Genomic DNA, 18,144 nt, shown 5'->3' on the forward strand with positions numbered 1-18,144 from the left:
AAGAAAGAAAAACATATGGTGGCATGCAGAGGATGAATCGAGGAGTCACACAGCCAAAGGAAAACAGCTGCACACACCCACACAATATATTATGCATAAATGCTTTATTTTGAAATTACAGTCAGGAAGTCTTTATACACAATCTGACTGGCTTGACACTGGGCCAGTAATGAGCGTTGATGCGCCTCCTAGAGCATATTGGCTACCACGCTCCCTTGACGCGCCTCTTCTAAGCAAAGGCCTGACAAATCCACTGTCCCCTTGTGCTGGAGAGTTCAGGCCCTCAACAAATGTGGGTGTTTCCCTCTTTGTTTCTGTGCTAATGAGCAGACCAGCCACACTCTCTGTCCATGTTGCTGGAAGAGGAAAGACTCTAGAAAAAGGACAAGATTTAGATTTAGGATACTTTTTGAATGTATATACATATTATTGTTATAAATTTCAGACATTATGGCTGGTTGTTTGGAAAGACAAACCATGTAATGTGATGCAATTCTGGAATAATTAGAAAGATAAATTACAAGTAGTCGTGCAGTCTTCATCTGGCCTATTTGTTGACCCTTGCACACAGTCAACCAGCTGAATCATGCCAGTTATGTCTTCTTTGTGGGCTAACTGCAGAAAATACTGATGGTGAAATCATAGCTTACTAAATAAATGGGTGGAATACTTAAAACAATGATCACTAGGTGGCAGCAAATCTAAAATTTTAGGGGCTTGAGGGAAATTTTTCTACAACCCTTATCCTTAAGGACCCTATAGGATCATTCATTGTATATCCTGCTTCATTCAGTGAGAATGGGTCCAGCTTAATTCACAGCTTTAAAAACATTAATTGGCCCTCTAGTTTTACTAAAAGCTGCAGGGAATCCAACTCCAAGTGTATTTGTACAAAACAAAGTACCGCCACGTCAACCGTCATGTTCCTTATCAAAAAGCACATGTTTACATGCACAACAGACCCAAAGTAGCTACAACACAGCATTGCACCTGTTTAGTTAGTACGCAAAAGTCAAGAGTGGAACCTCATGAATGGTCACTGATTAACCAGAGCAGACTCTTACTTTGGGTCTGTGATAAAGTTGTAGTTTTTGTGGTGAACATTTAAAGAATGAGTGCATGAAGAATTTAAGTTGGGGTACAAGATAAAAAAAAGATTTATATAGCGGAATACACTGAAACTAAAGGAAGCAATGTGGTAAAAATGCTAAAATAAAGTGTTTTGGGGGGCTAAATACAGGGAATTAGCAATCTCATCTCTAAATAAACATTGATTGAATGTAAATAAGTAGGCTACATTTACTCAAGTGACAAGGTACAGTATATATTTGAGGTATTTGTACTTAAATCCCTAAATTTTCTGACATTTTATACCTCCACTCCACCACAATTTTGGGGGCAAATTCTATCATCATGACTTTTACTTCACTACATTTATTTGATAACTTTAGTTACCATACTAGTTACTTGATTGAATGCTGCCTTAGTGCTAAAGTTGCACATTTTTAAATCAAAGGTGCACTATGTAGTTTTGGGGAAGAACATTTCCTCAGAGGAGAAAATTCTTCATTCTCAAATTTTTAAGGCCTAAACAAATGCTCTCCATCTCATGACTGAATAAACTGAATAAACAAAGGAACAATTTTTATTCTGACAGCTGCTTGTTTATTCAGGTAAAAGATACGTATAACAGTTTGTAACTTACAATTCTGAGTTTTCAATTTGTGTCCAAAATTACATTGAATTATTTTATCTGCAGTCAGATTAAAAACAAAAGGAAAGGACTTATTCAGAATCAGAATAATGCTGACAACATAAAATAAAAAATATATGCTATACCAGCTATATGCAAATACTGTACATGTTCATACTTGTTATTTGAGTACTTCACTGTATTGTAGGGAAGTTAGTTTTGATTAGTACTTTTAAAGGTGCTGATTTTTGAGTCTCATTCCGAACCTGTTAATATATACACTTTGTGGCTGTACGACTTTTCGGCTGGCATCCCAAATTATTTCAGCAGCACCGAGATCCTCCCAGTGGCATCGGCAGGTAGTGGCAGTCTGTGGCAGTCTGCAGCAACCTGTGGCATGTCCGTGGCATCTCTACTTGTTTACATATTTTAATGTACAATATTTGCACAATTTCTCTTTGTTTTGCACTTCTTAATATTATCTAAATATATATTAATGTCGTTTTCATAGTGTAATGTGAATGTAACATATTGTGCTATTCTTATTCTTATAGTTAATATTTATCAATTATATATACATTTATATACATAAATATTTTATATGTTCCTTGTGTTTATATTATTCATTATTATTTATTATTGCGTTTCTGAACTGCCGAGCGGGCACCCACAGTTTGCCACAGACTGCCACTGCGGTGCCACTACCTGCCGATGCCACTGGGAGGATCTCGCTGTATTTGATGAGTTGGGAATGAGACTCAAAAATCAGTTAATCGACAAATAGATCCTTTAAAACGAGACTAACCTCAACTCAAGCACTATTAGTGTGGGCGGATGTTACTTCTGCTAAAGAAATATGTCAAAACACTACCTTTATTTCTACTCACAGTGTGCTTTGGGTAGTTTTTTTTCTTTTACAACACAGCATATAAAGCATAACTCGGCCATATTGTCAACTGCCGCTGCCGTCTCACAGCGGCACACCTGTGTGACCGCATCACTGCCCAAATCAATGCGCTGACCCAAAGGTAATACTACTAATATTAGCGTGTGTATCTAAATTGTACAGTGTTGAGGGATGGAAGCGACGTTTAAATCGCTGCAATTGATTAAAGATAAAGCATCTGATAATCATTTATGTTGAGATTTTTTTTTTTACCGGTTGTTTGATCATCATAACGCCGCCCCCCACTCTGTTGGCGGGTGGTGGCTGCCAACCATCCTTGAGCTGCTGGTGATGAGGACTGAGGAGGAGCTAGCTGCAGATGTTGACTGGCTAAAGTTGGTCGGAGGAAGCTCGAAACGCGGCACATGTGCAGCCCTCTTCACTGGAAAAAAGGACGACAACACCAAGGTAATTCTTTTCTCTAATATTGTATTTCCAGATAAGTCACTTTTAAATCATATGCTGAGCCGTTAAATGATACGTAGTCGAGGCGTTTCCCCTCAAACATAGGCGCCATCGTCATAAAGCTCTGTGTATGTCACATACTAATGTTAGCATGTACATGTGTTGCATCATTAACGTTAGTCCAGTGACGTTTGAGCTAGCGCTGTTAGCTATGTGCCATATAGCAGCACAGCCGCACGTTGGGTACAAGATCAGAACCAATGTCAGCTCGCGAATTGAAATTAATAACGAGAACATGGTTGAATTATTACTTGTTCCCCCATCACCTCTTGACGTGCGTGTGTGTGTCGGACCAGCGCGAACAAGGGGATCAATCTATCTGGATTTAAAGCATTTACCACCAGCGGCGGTTTTTGTTGTGGTAACGCGGAATAACAGGAGCTGGAGCGGGCGTTTTGATCATTTTGAATTGCAGAGACATGTCCAGCTGGATTCATTAGTATCAACGTGTTTTCATAGTTCAACGCTGCAACCGCAAAATAGTCCACGTTTCACGTCCCTCCATCCAGCCTGCGCTCTGTCTGTCTGCGGGACGTTCAGTCTCAGAGCGGAAACTTTGTTCTGACCACACGTGTGGACGATGTTACTTAAAGTGAAACTTATTTAGCTGCGGACCGTAAAGTTGAATAATTTTGTTGTCGTCTACTTGTGTTTTCCTTATGAACGCAGCGTATGTAAGCAGGACATGTGGCTCGGAGTGTTGTAGGATAAAGTCATTTCCTCCTCTCAAATGTATGTTGAGCTTGTGATAAGAAGAGCCGCAGCCATGTTGGTTTGAACAGGCAAAAGTGATGCTCGCTAATTTCATCGGTCAACTTATGGGACACATGCTGCCTGTCCGTCACAGAGCCCTCACCACTGTGCATGCTCGTGATGCGAAAGGAAGTTAACATGATGCTCTAAACTATATTATTGATGATTGATTAACAGTAACGTTATGCAGTATCAGGCCGTTGATCTTGTTTCTGCTGAGTTGTGGTGACCAGTCTGCAGGCACGATGTCTGCACTAAAAATGTTATTTTTAGGTTACTTGAGGGAACGTGGAAGCCACATGATGACCAAATACTTACTGACCACGCTGAAAGAGTTTGCGTGCTTTTTTAGAGACTTGACAATTCTGCAGTGAGATTTGTAAAGATGCATTTTCTTGCCAAGTATGAACAGAGCTTCTGTATGGACTGCATACAGAGGTCATGTTGCATTGCAGTATTTATCATCAATGCCCTCTGGGCCCTGTCTTCAAATGTAAAGTCCTATGCTAAGAAGCATGTTATTTTCTTTGATTCTGATTAGTTGTCAGCTTAAACTTCTTCCATGTCAGATCTATCGCAGAATTAAAATCACTGCTGTGCGTAAATCATTGGAAAATTTTGGTTCATACTTTCCTTGCACCTCAATAACGGCAGTTTTCGTATGAATCAGTCATTTGGCCTTATCATGTCTGCAGCTGGTTTAAAATACCACAGTGAGACTTCTCACTGGTGCCAGGAAATGACACCATATCTCCCTTCTTCTGGCCTCTCTGCACTGGCAACCAGTGAAGTACAGGATTGATTTTAAGATTTCTTTTATTTGTTTGCAGAGAACTTCATGGACTGGCACCAGGTTACATTTCAGAATGTCTCATCCCTTCGCCTGCATAAACTGCCTCAGATGAGCCAGTCTGAAATGTAACCTCTTACTTCCCGTTTTTAACTGTCCCAGTTTATGCAGGTGTCAGAGTTTGCACCCAAGGTTTCCCGGCAGAACATCGCTTTGTGATGAAATGATCAATGTTATTTACGTCACCTGTCAGTGGTTTCAGTGTCGTGGCTGATTGGTGTGTATATATTGACGATAGACATATCATCGATGGACAATTGATGGAACTATTATCGTATTGCTAATAGTTTCATGTGTATGCATGAAGTGCAAACCAACATGAAAGCTCATAGTGAATACATCTCGTCTCTGTGTCCCTCTTCGCTGCCTCGGTGTCTCTGAGCCGGTTAAATAGAGCAGACAGGCCAACTCTGCATGCATCCAAACTGAATTAATAGATAAATAAAGATAAAAGATTTTATAAAAAGCGGCACACAGCAAAACTCAACATTATGAATTAAGCCTCAGACTATCCAGAACAGCCCGTATAGGATTAAATGTTGACAACACCAACCCCAGTCACAGTCCGTTCACCTTGCTGCCATCTGGCAAAAGATACAGAAGTATCGGCTGCCATACCACCAGAATGCAGAGCAGCTTGATTCTACAGGCTGTGACACTCCATAATTTATCATCACTCCTCCATATTCTAAGATGTATGTAACACAAAGGACCCAAGCATAGTTTTGTTTTTGAAACCCTTGTGATTTAAAGAATTACAAATTTACCTTGTACATTTTGTAAATACCAATGACTGACTGAATCAGGATCATTTACTTGTCAGTCACGGACAGTCATTGGTATTTACTCGTGTTCTCGACAGTCTACTAAGATGTATAAAGCATTTCTGTGACAGTGTGTCTCCTTGTTTTTCTTTTAGATTAACCCAGTGGAGAGCTACTAGTTGGATTAAACAATGGCTATGTGAGCCTGACACAGTCTTAGACATCCAGTGACACTCCTCCCTTTTTTCTCAACTTGGTCCACACCCCTCTTTACATTTTGTTCTGTTCTTTCTCTGTTTCTGTGGCTCCGTGGAACCAGTCTTCCCTCTTTCTCTCTCCCCGTCTCTCCGCTGTTTCCTTCTCTGAGTTGAGGCTGTAAATTGCTCAGAATGGTTGCTGAGGAAGACACGGCATCTCAGGGCAGCAGTGTGCGGCTGAAGCAGGAGATTTCCCTCCTTCACGGCGTCTGTCTCATCGTAGGAAATATGATAGGCTCTGGCATCTTTGTCTCACCCAAGGTAAGAATCTCTGCTTTGTTAGGACGGGGAATATTTAGCCTCGATTTAAATTTCTTCTCAGACCAACTAAAATTACAATTACACATGTTTCTTGCTCTTTTTGTTTTGAAAAATGTAAGATGTATACTGTTATTTAAGCATTATTAAACCTGAATTTATTGGGTAATTTCAAGTGTTTTATAGTTTTACTGTTAAATGTTCACACACATCTACTGTATATTTTCAGATTGTCTTATAATTGTGTTAGAACCAGGGCTGCAAGTAATGATTCTTTTCATTGTTGATTAATCAAGTAGTTGTTTGGTCTGTAAAATGTCCATAACGAAATGCATTCAGTTTACTGCGATAGAAGATGAAAGAAACAGGAAAGTAATCACATTTAAGAAGCTGCGATCAGAATTCTGGCCATTCTTGTTCAAAATATCACTCAAAATGATTTATTGATTTTCAAAATATTTGAAATGGCGCATGATTAATCCAATAGTTGCAGCTCCTGTTAGACCATTGATCTTTGTGACATTTTTTGTTTTGTATGCACCAGAGATCAAATATCAGCTTACACGTCATCCTAACCAAACTGGAACACATAAATGAACTAGTTTTATTTTTAACACTCTACTCTGAATTGTTTTCCTGCAGGGAGTTCTCATGTACACAGGCTCATTTGGCCTGTCCCTGGTAGTGTGGGCCATTGGTGGGATATTTTCTGTGTTTGGTGCGTTATGCTATGCTGAGCTGGGTACCACCATCCGCAAATCTGGAGCCTCCTATGCTTACATCCTGGAGGCCTTTGGAGGTTTCTTGGCTTTTATCCGGTATATATATTTTTTTTACTGTTCCTATCTGTAATCACCTGTTTTAACATATTATCCTGTAGTCAACACAACAGAGACTCAATACTCATAATCCATGTTATTTCTTTCAAGCACACCAGACATTAAGTATAGTGTGGGTAAAGTAAGATTAGTTGATTGGCTTGCATAAATGGCATATGAAGTACAGGGTTGGACAGAGAAGCATCAAATTCAGGACATTGTAATCCTGTCTGGTCACTTTGTAAAGACTTAATTGACATTTTGTTATTACATCAGTGGAAACTGTTTGCTAACATCAGATGTAATTATTATTCAGGCTTATATATTTTTTTTTTTGCTAAAGGTTAACACAAAATGTTATTCATGCATTATAATAACTAAGACCTGTAAATTCTGTCGTAGACTGTGGACATCGCTGCTGATAGTTGAGCCAGCTTGTCAGGCAGTGATAGGTCTGACCTTCTCCAACTACCTGGTCCAACCTTTCTACCCCACCTGCTCTGCCCCCTATGTGGCTGTCCGCCTCATTGCTGCCGCCATCATATGTAAGGCTCTCCCTTTACTTGATGCTTAATGCTCTGCTTATCCTGTTGCATCTGTTAGTGTATAGTGTTTTGTATATCATCCACAGTAAGAGAAGTGTCACTGTGGAGCTGCTATGCCAAAAATCAGGACAGTCTGTCTTCATCCCGATCATGAACAAAACACTGATCTCCAAATGTAATTTTAACCAAAAGCATCACTTTGAAAGACTCCACTGCACCAAATAGACAAAATGCAGCTGTTTTTGCAAACCCAGAGTGGCTCTGCTGTCATCACTTACTCAGTGTGGTTATCATTATTTGATTCGAACAAGTATGATTGACTTATCGTTGCTCCTCTACTCTTGAATGAGGAAGAGTATAGGAGAATCTCTCACAATAGCTGAAACGGACAGTCACAGTAAAGTCAAATATATAATTATGAGAAGGCACTGTTTTATATTGGTCTCTTTAGTTATTGTTTGCAGCTTTTATGACCCATGATAAACCATGCTTGATCCATCTAACTGGATTAGACACTTGTGGTTACCCTTGTGGACTCCAAACATAGCTGCTTGATTTCTGTTTCCTCTGCACTTAAAGGGATACGTGTGTAACTGCACACGTTGATTTCCTCTTCAGTCTACTGAGCTTAGGAAGTTGCAACACTTAAGGTTTGTTATGTTATGAGATTAAGGGCATTTAAGAAGTACAAGGCCGTGCAAATACAGCTGCTGTTCAAGCCTAAACCTGTTGGCTTGTTAAGATATGATCTATGGTTATGTCCCCATTCTTTTGGAATTTTGTGAGTGAGCAGAGTTTCAAACTCTCTAGCAATGTCACCGTATCAACAGGGCAAGCTGTTAGCTAGCTTGAGGTGGAAATTCAGTCCTTAAAGGGCCAGCTGTAACACCTCGAGTCAGTTATTTTCTCTCACCTCACGTAAAGTGCTCAACAGATTTACAAGTTGATAGATGAATGGACACTCACAACTTCAGTGAATCAGATATTCTTCTAGACCTCTTTTTTAATTAAGTTAATTATCAAAATGAATTATAATTCTTTAGAAGTTGCTGGCTGTAAATTTGAACCCTTGCTGCCTGTTTGCATCATTCAATGTATACTGTAGATTTGATATTGATCAACTGCTCTTTTTCTCCTCTCCATCAGGTCTGCTGACTTGTGTGAACTGTATGAAAGTGAAATGGGGTGCTATTCTTCAGGTCATCTCCACTGTAGCCAAGGTCCTAGCTCTTATTGTCATCATCATCACTGGCATGGTTAAGCTGGCACAAGGTAGGGGAACCTCTTTGTCACACATTATTTGGTTTATATTTTTTTTACTGATTGACAGACAAGATAAAATTTTGATTTTGGACCAGCTCACTCAAAACACTAGACATATTGAATGGGTAGGTTACTACTACATGTATACATTTTATGCATGTGTTTCAGATTGTGCTTGGCACTACCTATACATGATGTATGTTTTTGTATACACTGAGGGAGAAGAGAGATAAATACAGCTGATGACAGTGTTTTTAATAAAAATGGCAATATCCAGGAGGATTCTATGAAGAGCAGTCATGTTGCAGTATCCTGTCCTTTTTTACCTGTGTATATGTAAACTTGACCTTTCAAAGCATGGAAAGTGTAGGCTTACAACACTGTGTTATCATAGGTTTTGACCAGAACTTTGAGGACTCATTCAAAGGCTCCAAGGTGAACCCTGGTGACATGGCCCTGGCCCTCTATTCAGCGCTCTATTCTTACTCTGGCTGGGACACACTTAACTTCATCACAGAGGAGATCAAAAACCCAGAGAGGTACGAGGTCTTTCAGAAAATACTTTTAACTGAACTTCATACCTTTCACAATAATGTAAACATAATACTTACAACACAGTTATCATATTTGTGAATTCGAAGTCAAGTCTTCATTTGCTTGTGCTGTTAGGGTTAGAATTTCCTACAGCACTTAATATCATTGTCATTTGCCAATGTAGGAATCTGCCCTTGTCCATCGCTATTTCCATGCCCATTGTCACAGTGATCTACATCTTGACCAATGTGGCTTACTACGTCGTCATGGATGCCGACAAAGTGCTCAGCAGTGACGCTGTTGCCGTGGTGAGTATCTACAGATCATTGTGGGCCCCTTGTTTGCTAAAGAAGCTTTATATGATCAGTCTGATTGTGCACATACTCAAGTCTACCCAGTAACTCTATTAAGCCTTATTCAAATTGACAGCATCTGCTCAGCCTCACAGGGGCTGCAGGTTTTCATCTTTCCTTCCTGTCGTCGCTTTTAGCCTGGCTGGCAGCTACTGGCACCAGTATCTGGTTGGATACTCCCTTTTGGCTATCTGTGATTTTATGAGTGGGGTGATGACAGGAACCTCATTTAGCTAAAGAGGTTAGCGCCCCACACAGGAACATGGAGAAGTTGATGATGTGATTAGTGCCTTGGAGGAGGAAGGCTTGTTGAGAATGGTATTTGATAATTGTTTTAATATTCATACTAACAGTCCAACAAGCTATGGCCTGTGTGCTTCTTTGATTTAAGTCAAGAGGCACAGCAAAAAGTTACTCAATGTAACCATGACTTGATTTGTGTGATTGGAGTGGCCAATGGTGTCAAATCTTTTGTATTTGTCATTTGTGTTTGTGCACTGCTTAAACATCATACCCAGAGAACAGAGTGTACCAGTGTAAAAGCTTTTTTGTTTAATTAGATCAGTGTTTCCCACACTGACTTGTTTGTGGTAGTCCACCACAATATCAACACTGATTTTCTATTTTAGGATCTGCCGGTCCTGTTCTCTCTCTCTCTCTCTCTCTCTCTCTCGCTCTCGCTCTCGCTCTCTCGCTCTCTCTCTCTCTCTCTCTCTCTCACTCACTCACTCACTCACTCACTCACTCACTCACTCACTCACTCACTCACTCTCACTCTCAAGACAGCGCACCCATCAGTCAATAGCATGATGTTATATACTCCGATACAGTGGATGACTTGGTTTTTAGTCCGCCAGTAAAATCAAAATAAGAAGAAGAAGAGGAGGACTATTTAACACAGTTGGCTTGACCGTAACTTCCCCTGCAAAGAAAACTGCTGACCTCATCATTGAGATCAAGCCCCCATATAGAGTGCCAGGCCTTGAAACCAGTTTTTGTCGTGGCCAAGCCATGTAAATAAATCGTCATATGTTGCACTGGGGACTTTTTCCTAAAAGCTAACATTGTGAAAGATGTGTCTTTCAGTAATAATGGTAATAAAAGCCTCACAACCCAGCGAAATTACTCGTACTACTGTCAGAATTTAGTCAATTCGGTCCAATTAATAATAAAAATAAAAAAAGGCTACAAGAGCTGACAGGATTACATGCCCTTTCTTGCACAAAAGCACTTTGAAACAGTAATCCACGCTTTCATTACATCTTGGCTGGATTATTGCAATGCCCTTTATTTTGGAGTCAGCCAGTCCTCCCTCACATGTCTCCAGTTAGTCCAGAGCGCTGCTGCTCGCCTCTTAACTGGAGCACGTAAGAGGGAGCACATTACTCCCATTCTGGCCTCCCTCCAATGGCTGCCTGTGCATTTTAGAGTTAATTTTAAGATTCTTTTATTTGTTTTTAAATCTTTAAATGGTCTCGCCTCGCCCAACCTCTCAGAGCTGCTCCATCCCTACGCTCCTGCCCGGTGCCTCAGGTCAGCTGACCAGCTGCTCCTGGAGGCACCGAGGTCTAAGCGGAAGCCCAGAGGGGAAAGAGCTTTTTCCATTGCCGGTCCCAAACTTTGGAACGTCCTCCCGCTCCATGTCAGACAAGCTCCCTCACTGTCCATTTTTAAAACGCATCTTAAAACCCATTTTTATTCCTCGGCTTTCAACCCAGCATGAGACTCTGCTCTTGTTTTAGTGTCTTATTGTTTTAACATTTCTATTGTTTTATTGTTTTTATTGTTTTGTTTCCTATGTTTTATGTTTCATGTTCTATTTCTTTTCATGTACAGCACTTTGTTCCAGCTATGGCTGCTTAAAGCGCTTTATAAATAAACTTGAGTTGAGTTATCCCCATCCAAGTTAACTCGGCGCTAAATCGGAAGTTAGTCGACTTGGTTGGCAGAAGTCTCGAGCACGGATACTCTATGGCACCCCAGCCTGACAGCTTGAAAACTTTCAATGAATTGACCTCTGGAAATTGTCACTCAAATCCAGAAAATAATCTGAAAGTTTGGGGATTCAGAATGTAAATGAAAGTGTTAGAACTTGTCAAGTCATGGTAAAGTAAACGTTTTTCTAAGGGGCCAGTGCATTTAACTCTGAAAGATTTTACAGAACCTGGATCAGTTGTATCCAAAGCACAGTCAGGCAGACCCAAAGTGACGACACCTTCAGAAGATCTACACATGAAGCTTTAGTACCCATAGGGCTAAAACATCATATATGTAAATGTGGTAAATAAACAACACAAGACTTTATGAACAAAAGCACTGTCATAAGATGGTAGTTGTTCGGTGGTATCAGAGGACAATTAGCAGTTTCCAGATCATTTCTCAGGATGGAAACAAGGAGAAATGCTTGAGGAGGGCTAAAAAATACCAGAATGACTAGAAAAAAGTTCTGCTTACTGATGAATCCAAGTCGGAGATGTATGGCACTGACAAAAGGGTGTATGTAAGGAGACGAGAATGATGTCAGTGTTTAAAACCTACAATTAAACATCATGGTGGAAATGTACATGTGTGTGGATGTTTTGGCTACTCTGAGGGCCATGTATCTAACCAATAGATAAATGTGGGCAGTCAGCACTTTGTTGAATGTCTCCCCAGACGTTTGCAGATGAAGTCCTGGGCTGGGGTCGATGGCTGATCCCTCTGTCTGTAGCCATTTCCTGCTACGGTGGCCTCAACTCTTCCATCATTGCTGCTTCCAGGTCAGTAAATACAAGCACAGCTAAGACTATGCCAACAACTTTACTAAATCCTTTTTTAAAATCAGGTTTTAACTGTTTTTTTTACCTTTTTTTTTCTGCTGCAGGTTGTTTTTCGTTGGTTCCAGAGAGGGCCACCTACCTAATGTCCTGTGCATGATCCACATTAAGCGTTTCACCCCAATTCCTGCCCTGCTCTTCAATGTAAGCATCAAACATTTGTGTTATCCAAAATAAACTTTTTATTTGATTCTTTGAATCATCAAATATACAGCTGGGTGTGCAGCCTGGCTGCTGACCCCATGCTTCTCTCTGTGTTTGCTTGGGAGAAGGAAAATTTCCACTGAGGTGGACAATAAAGATCCAGAGCCTTGTGTCCCTGATGCTGGCCTGTAGCCAAACTCAACAATGTTTTTGTGTGTGTCTGTATTTCTTCTCTTTTCAGGGTGCCATGTCTCTGGTGTACTTGGCTGTGCCCGATGTTTTCCAGTTGATCAATTACTTCAGTTTTAATTATTGGTTGTTTATTGGCTTGTCAATAGCCAGCCAGATCTACCTTCGTTTCAAATTTCCAGATCTGCACAGACCTGTTAAGGTAAAAACTAGTTCTTCATGAGTGTTGACATGCATGTTTACCAACACCAGTGGTTCTGCCTTTCAGGCACATCAAAGTGTCTCTTTACAGTGTTGTAAAAACGTGAAATTCAGGTCTGACCATAGTGACAAAGAAATGGCAAAATGGAGAGAAGGAGCATATCTTACTAACATTGAAGTGATACAAAGCTGGTTGAAAATTGTTCCCATTTAACTTTAGTGCTCAAAACATTTCATAAGTCATCACATTTTGATATTTTCATGAAATAAATTCAGAAACGTTCCTTCTGGCTGAAGAGGCACTAGACACCTGGGACAAATATGATGCAGTGTCTACCCCCTTTGCCTTCCCCCATTTAGGGAGATGTGTATTAAACAGGGGCCATCATTTGAATTCTATATTAACGGTGAACATAAAAAGTAAGAATATACAAAAAGCTGCTTTTTGCTCTTAAAAAAAGATTTGATGGCTTTGTTTCAATGGTGCCTCAATGGTAGGCCTCACCACCAGCAGCAATGGCTTTAGTCATGAGTTCTAACGATGTTAAAAAGCCAGTGATGTTTTGAATCTAATATATTGGTTAATTAGATTCTCTAGCTCCAACATTGACTGCATTGCATACTGGCTGAGCAATTTAAGGGCAATTAGAGCCACGATTAAATCATCAGCAGTATGGGTTGATCTAATTGAGTATTTGTTAATGTGATTTAAAGTTTTAACCTTCCTGCCTTTTTTTGTTTCTTCCCACTGTTCCCACCTCCCATTCCTCTTTTCTGCCTCCCCTTTTTTCTCACGCTGCCCTTGTCATCTTCCTGTCTCCGCTCCCTGCAGCTGTCTTTGTTCTTCCCAATAGTCTACTGCTTGTGCAGCGTTTTCCTCGTAGTGGTTCCCCTCTACAGTGATACCATCAACTCTCTGGTGGGAATTGCAGTGGCATTGTCTGGTGCACCAGTCTACTTCATTTGCATCCACCTGCCGTCCAGCTCCAGACCAGCCTTCCTCAGCAAAATGATTGGTAAGAGGCTTCAACTGGTTCTGTCAGCAGCCAGCGATTCTGGTCATTAGGGGTGTAATTATAAGTTGATTCTGTGATTCAACGATCCAGTGGAAAACATCGATCTGTATCATCACTATCATCTTTCAGATACGTCTTTACTTTAAAAGTCCTATGACGTGTGTGTCACACTTTCGGTCCTAGTGCAGCTCCTTTCTAAACAAGAAGGCCATATACAAACCATGCCGTCACAAGATATGCAGGAAACGCATCAATCTGGCTTGACAGTCTGCTAACTTGTTGCCCTAGCTACAGCAGTATTGGCTGCTCTGTTTCAACAGTATTGGTCTGAAAAACTGCTTGCAGACTGAAATTGTGTTTATAGTGTTCTGTGGGAGATGGCGAGTAAGAAAAAGGATAAATAATAAATGTAATTTGTTAAGCTATGAATAGAGGAAAAGACAGCCAAGCGCTTGGCAAATTTCTGCAATATAAAATGCCTTAAGCTAAAGCAAATAATGGTGACTAGCATGAAACAAACTTTTGTTTTTATACTTTTATGAAATGATCTTATTGTTAAGAGATGATGGGACAGATCCAGGAAGGTTTTCTGACTTTTATTGTTGCTAGATGTGTTTGTTTGTTTTTTACATTTTCTTTAATTTCTCAGAGAGAATAATTTATGCATCTTGATTAAAAATGTTTAGGTATTTAGGTGGCTAATTGAGTGAGTACAATTTGATGAGGGTCCTAATAAAGATCTGCATCAGGCAGATTTAAATGGCTTTATTTAATATTGAATTAGGCTAATTTGAATTTTATTGAGGGGACCGTTGGGCCTTGATGGATGTAGTTCTAGTTAAATTATGTTGGTCATTTGAGGTAACTGGAGGAAAACTTCAAATGTCTTGCTTGGTATTTACCACCTACTTAGCATGACATTTTCTGGACAAGCAAAATAAGGTGTTACCAAATAAACTTATATGCACTTTACCAGTTACATTTATTTACAATTATTTTTGTAGTTATTTTTTTTTCTTTTATGGCCAAAAGCAGACAAGAAAATGATGGCAGCTTCATCTGAACAGTGTTAATCGTAAATCGATAATGGGCTCTTGAATTCAATCAAAATCGTATCATGGCAGGTTTTATGATATCAGCAAATATTATATCATCTAACATAACATATCCCGTGCACAGAAAGCATTTTATAACCAGACAAAGATGTTTGTAAGTACAGAGCTACAAAGCTACATTTTCAGGAGAATGAATGTGGTTGTGTGAGGTAATTATGGATAACCTCTGAAAGTAGCTTACTAGTTTTAAGTTGCATGTAGATCAGCTACTATAGGCACATGTAAATACTCCTCTTCTTAGTGTTAAGAGCTAAAGGGTGATTGAGATTAGTGTTTGAAAGTTCAGTGTACAGTACCAAAGAGTGCACACATTGTAAAGGGCCCTATAGCTCTGCAGTCGAGTAGTACCTCATCCTAATCCTAATGTCTTGAGGCTAGAATGTTTAGACTTGTAATGCTTTAGGCTGCTGTTCTAAAGAAACCAATTATTTCCATCATAGGATAATCTTTCTTTTTCTCTTTCACTGCAGATAAGATCTCTCTGTACACACAAAAACTGTGCATGTGTTGTGTGGCCTCGCCTGATATTGACCTGGACAATATAGACCCAGAAAAGATGGATTAATGGATGGAACGGTTGGAATTTTGAATGGAAGAGGAAGAACGGACACAAAGGATGCTGTGAGCTGCAGACAATCAGCATTCAGATGAGCACAGCTTGATTGATTAAAGGAAGAATGATGGAGGGACTTGAGAGATAAGCTCAACACTCTTTCTCCTCCTCTCAACCCACACACGAGCCATGGAACTGAAGATGCAGGATTTAAATTTTGTATACAACAAACGGCACTGTACAGATTAACTCACATGCGTGTTCACATGCTCTTGCACAAAGCAGTGTTTGTGCATTTCCTCCATATGTGCCCACACACTGCAACACACATAAGCTGTCACCTCGAGGTGACCCTGCAACAAATAGAAAACTAACAACCCGATCCGGAGGGAATCAACTCTGCAAAAGCGGCTCCAGTGAGTCATTCACAAACAGGAGGTTGTTTCGGAAAAATGTTTGAATGCCTTACATGAGCTGGATCACGACTCTCAATTGAATGTGTGAGGGAAGAACCTGTGTGCTTTCAAATCAGTGGTTTTAGACTTTGAAATGGGCCTTTACAGGTAACCAATTACGTCATTTTTCCTTCACGATTCATCACATGGTGTGCACAATCCAAAAATTACTCAGTAATTCATGAGCAAAAATCTAAATATCAGAAGAATAACCCAAATTTTTTTAATTGAGTCAGTGGGTGGGTCCTCTCTGCTGGTTTAGATGCTGAAAGGTACAGTATTAAGGTTTTAAATGGGAAAGGTAATGTGCAAGTTGTGTGTAATGTAAAAACTATATGGGTATGGCATTCAGATGCTTTCCAACAAGATTTTCCTGGACTCATTGACCTCAGTAAACTGCTGCACATTTGCACATCTTGTGTTTTCAGTTTGTTTACAGTCATCTTGTTTTAGAAAAGCTTTACTCTGATGTATGACCGAAGTGAAGGACCAAATTAGTTAGTTTAGCTAGTTTATGAAGACAAAGAAATGTTTAGCTGGCTGTGATGTGTCCGTTGGCTTTAAATGGGTTTTATTGTACAAGTGGTAAAACTACTATGAATATGATCATAAATCCGTCACAGTGATGCATGTGAATTATTTTTATTTTTCCCCTCAGCTGAATGCTTTCAATCAGTGTTCTTCCATCCTGGTCCTCAGGAACTGTAGCTCTGTTTTAGATGTTTCCCTGTCACAACACCCCTGATTCAGATAATCAGCTCATTATCAGGCCACTCTGAAGCCCTTCCTTCTGATCAGGTGTGTTGGGGAAGAGAAACATCTGGAACTTGAAGGACCAGGGTTGAAGAACACTGCTTTAAAGGCATCTTCAGTTAAATATTGGTTTCTGGAGCCTCCTGGTGGTCAAAACTATAAATGTCTTGTGTGAAATTGTTTATGCTGTTACTGTCGCCATGTTACGCTCTGTTTTCAGCCATCTACAAACACAGACTGGTGAGAGGATTGTAACTAGAATGTTGTGGGTATCTAAAAGGTGTTTTATGTTTAAGCTCTTGTGATTGTTTGTACATTAGGAACTCCTCAGTAGGATAGAGACAAACCTCAGGATCAACCATGCTGATGTGCACATGCTGTTGCTGATATTTATCTTTTTTTCTTTTACCCACTCTTGTCTTAACAGTTTGTATCACAGATGGGAGTTTTACTGTAATCTTGCCTTTTGAATATATGACCAACTTGGACCATTTATTTATAACCAAAGGTCTGAGACAGGCTGGTGGACCATCTGTCTGCTCACAGAGTGCAGTGAGCCTGTAGCGAAGTGTCTCTGCTGTCTAGTGAGGCGGTCATAGCTGTAGTGTAGAAACGAGTCCAACTGTGGTGTGTGCAGTGTACGCTGGTCCTTATAAACTGTATGTGCCTTCTGTGAGTGTGATCTGCCAAAGGCCCAGTCTATTTTTGATATTGTAGCTTTTGTGTACAGTGAGCAGAATCATCAACACGCTGCTTTAGGGTTCGCCGAATGTTTTTCAGGTGGTCAGTTTGAAAAAAAAAAAGAGCAGCTTCAGATTTGAAAAATGTTCTGGCCTTAGATTGAACCATCTTTAGTGTCTTGACTCAAGCACTTCCACAACACCAGCCAACAGAAGCACAGATATTTTGTTAAATGTTTCGTTCACTGTGGTCATTTAAACTGCTCAGTTTGGAGTGTTGTTGTGAAGGAAACCACAATATATCTGCAGTAAACAGAATATTTTAATGTACTTCCCTATGATGTAATGAATTCGTATAATCAGAAAACTTGAATGTTGCAGTATAACTTATATTTCATGTGTGTCATTGGGTTCTGAACATATATCCGTTTGGGGTTGTGTTTGAGAAAGCTATGTTGTGTGTGTTTTGTAGACTTGTGTTTTTAAAGTACTTCCTCTTTTTTTTGACTGTTTTTATTTATGTCTTTCTTTTGGGGACTGGGGCAAACCAAATATCAAGCTCATGTCAGCTAATTTGATGGGAGGAAGTCCTGCTTGCCCAGACTGTGGCGGGAAGGTACTGTGTTATATTTGAATAAAGGCGAGTACAGAATGTGACTTTCACTGACTTTGACTGTGTCTTCGACCTGAACTGGAGACGCAGACGTGATGCAGTGGGCAGCT

General features: G+C 40.0%; 1 protein-coding gene and 1 long non-coding RNA gene across 3 annotated transcripts; one reads left to right on the top strand and one right to left on the bottom strand.

The window, feature by feature from the left end:
* Nucleotides 1-87: 87 nt before the first annotated feature.
* LOC115578513 (uncharacterized) lies at nucleotides 88-2,978 on the bottom strand. Its single transcript, XR_003983470.1, has 2 exons — nucleotides 2,853-2,978; nucleotides 88-373 (listed from the first exon to the last, which is right to left on the bottom strand). It is a non-coding gene; the product is annotated as an uncharacterized LOC115578513 (long non-coding RNA).
* LOC115578511 (Y+L amino acid transporter 2) lies at nucleotides 2,908-18,078 on the top strand. 2 transcript variants are annotated; one of them, XM_030411511.1, is made up of 13 exons: nucleotides 2,908-3,047; nucleotides 5,627-5,670; nucleotides 5,791-5,989; nucleotides 6,629-6,804; nucleotides 7,207-7,349; nucleotides 8,496-8,621; nucleotides 9,007-9,151; nucleotides 9,331-9,454; nucleotides 12,155-12,258; nucleotides 12,363-12,459; nucleotides 12,701-12,850; nucleotides 13,682-13,865; nucleotides 15,451-18,078. In XM_030411511.1, the coding sequence occupies exons 3-13, from the start codon at nucleotides 5,861-5,863 to the stop codon at nucleotides 15,543-15,545; spliced, it is 1,473 nt and encodes a 490-aa protein (XP_030267371.1). In that variant the 5' UTR covers nucleotides 2,908-3,047; nucleotides 5,627-5,670; nucleotides 5,791-5,860; the 3' UTR covers nucleotides 15,546-18,078. The 2 variants fall into 2 exon arrangements, with proteins under 2 accessions (XP_030267371.1, XP_030267370.1); XM_030411510.1 differs by lacking the exon at nucleotides 5,627-5,670.
* Nucleotides 18,079-18,144: the final 66 nt, after the last annotated feature.

The sequence above is a fragment of the Sparus aurata genome, chromosome 3, assembly GCF_900880675.1.
Source record: "Sparus aurata chromosome 3, fSpaAur1.1, whole genome shotgun sequence".
Classification (NCBI taxonomy): Eukaryota; Metazoa; Chordata; class Actinopteri; order Spariformes; family Sparidae; genus Sparus; species Sparus aurata.

Coding starts and splice junctions, on each gene's coding strand:
- LOC115578511 (XM_030411511.1), top strand. CDS start 5,861: ATGGTTGCTGAGGAAGACACGGCATCTCAGGGCAGCAGTGTGCGGCTG. Junction 6,805..7,206: donor GGTTTCTTGGCTTTTATCCG/GTATATATATTT, acceptor ATTCTGTCGTAG/ACTGTGGACATCGCTGCTGA. Junction 12,460..12,700: donor TTCCTGCCCTGCTCTTCAAT/GTAAGCATCAAA, acceptor TTCTCTTTTCAG/GGTGCCATGTCTCTGGTGTA.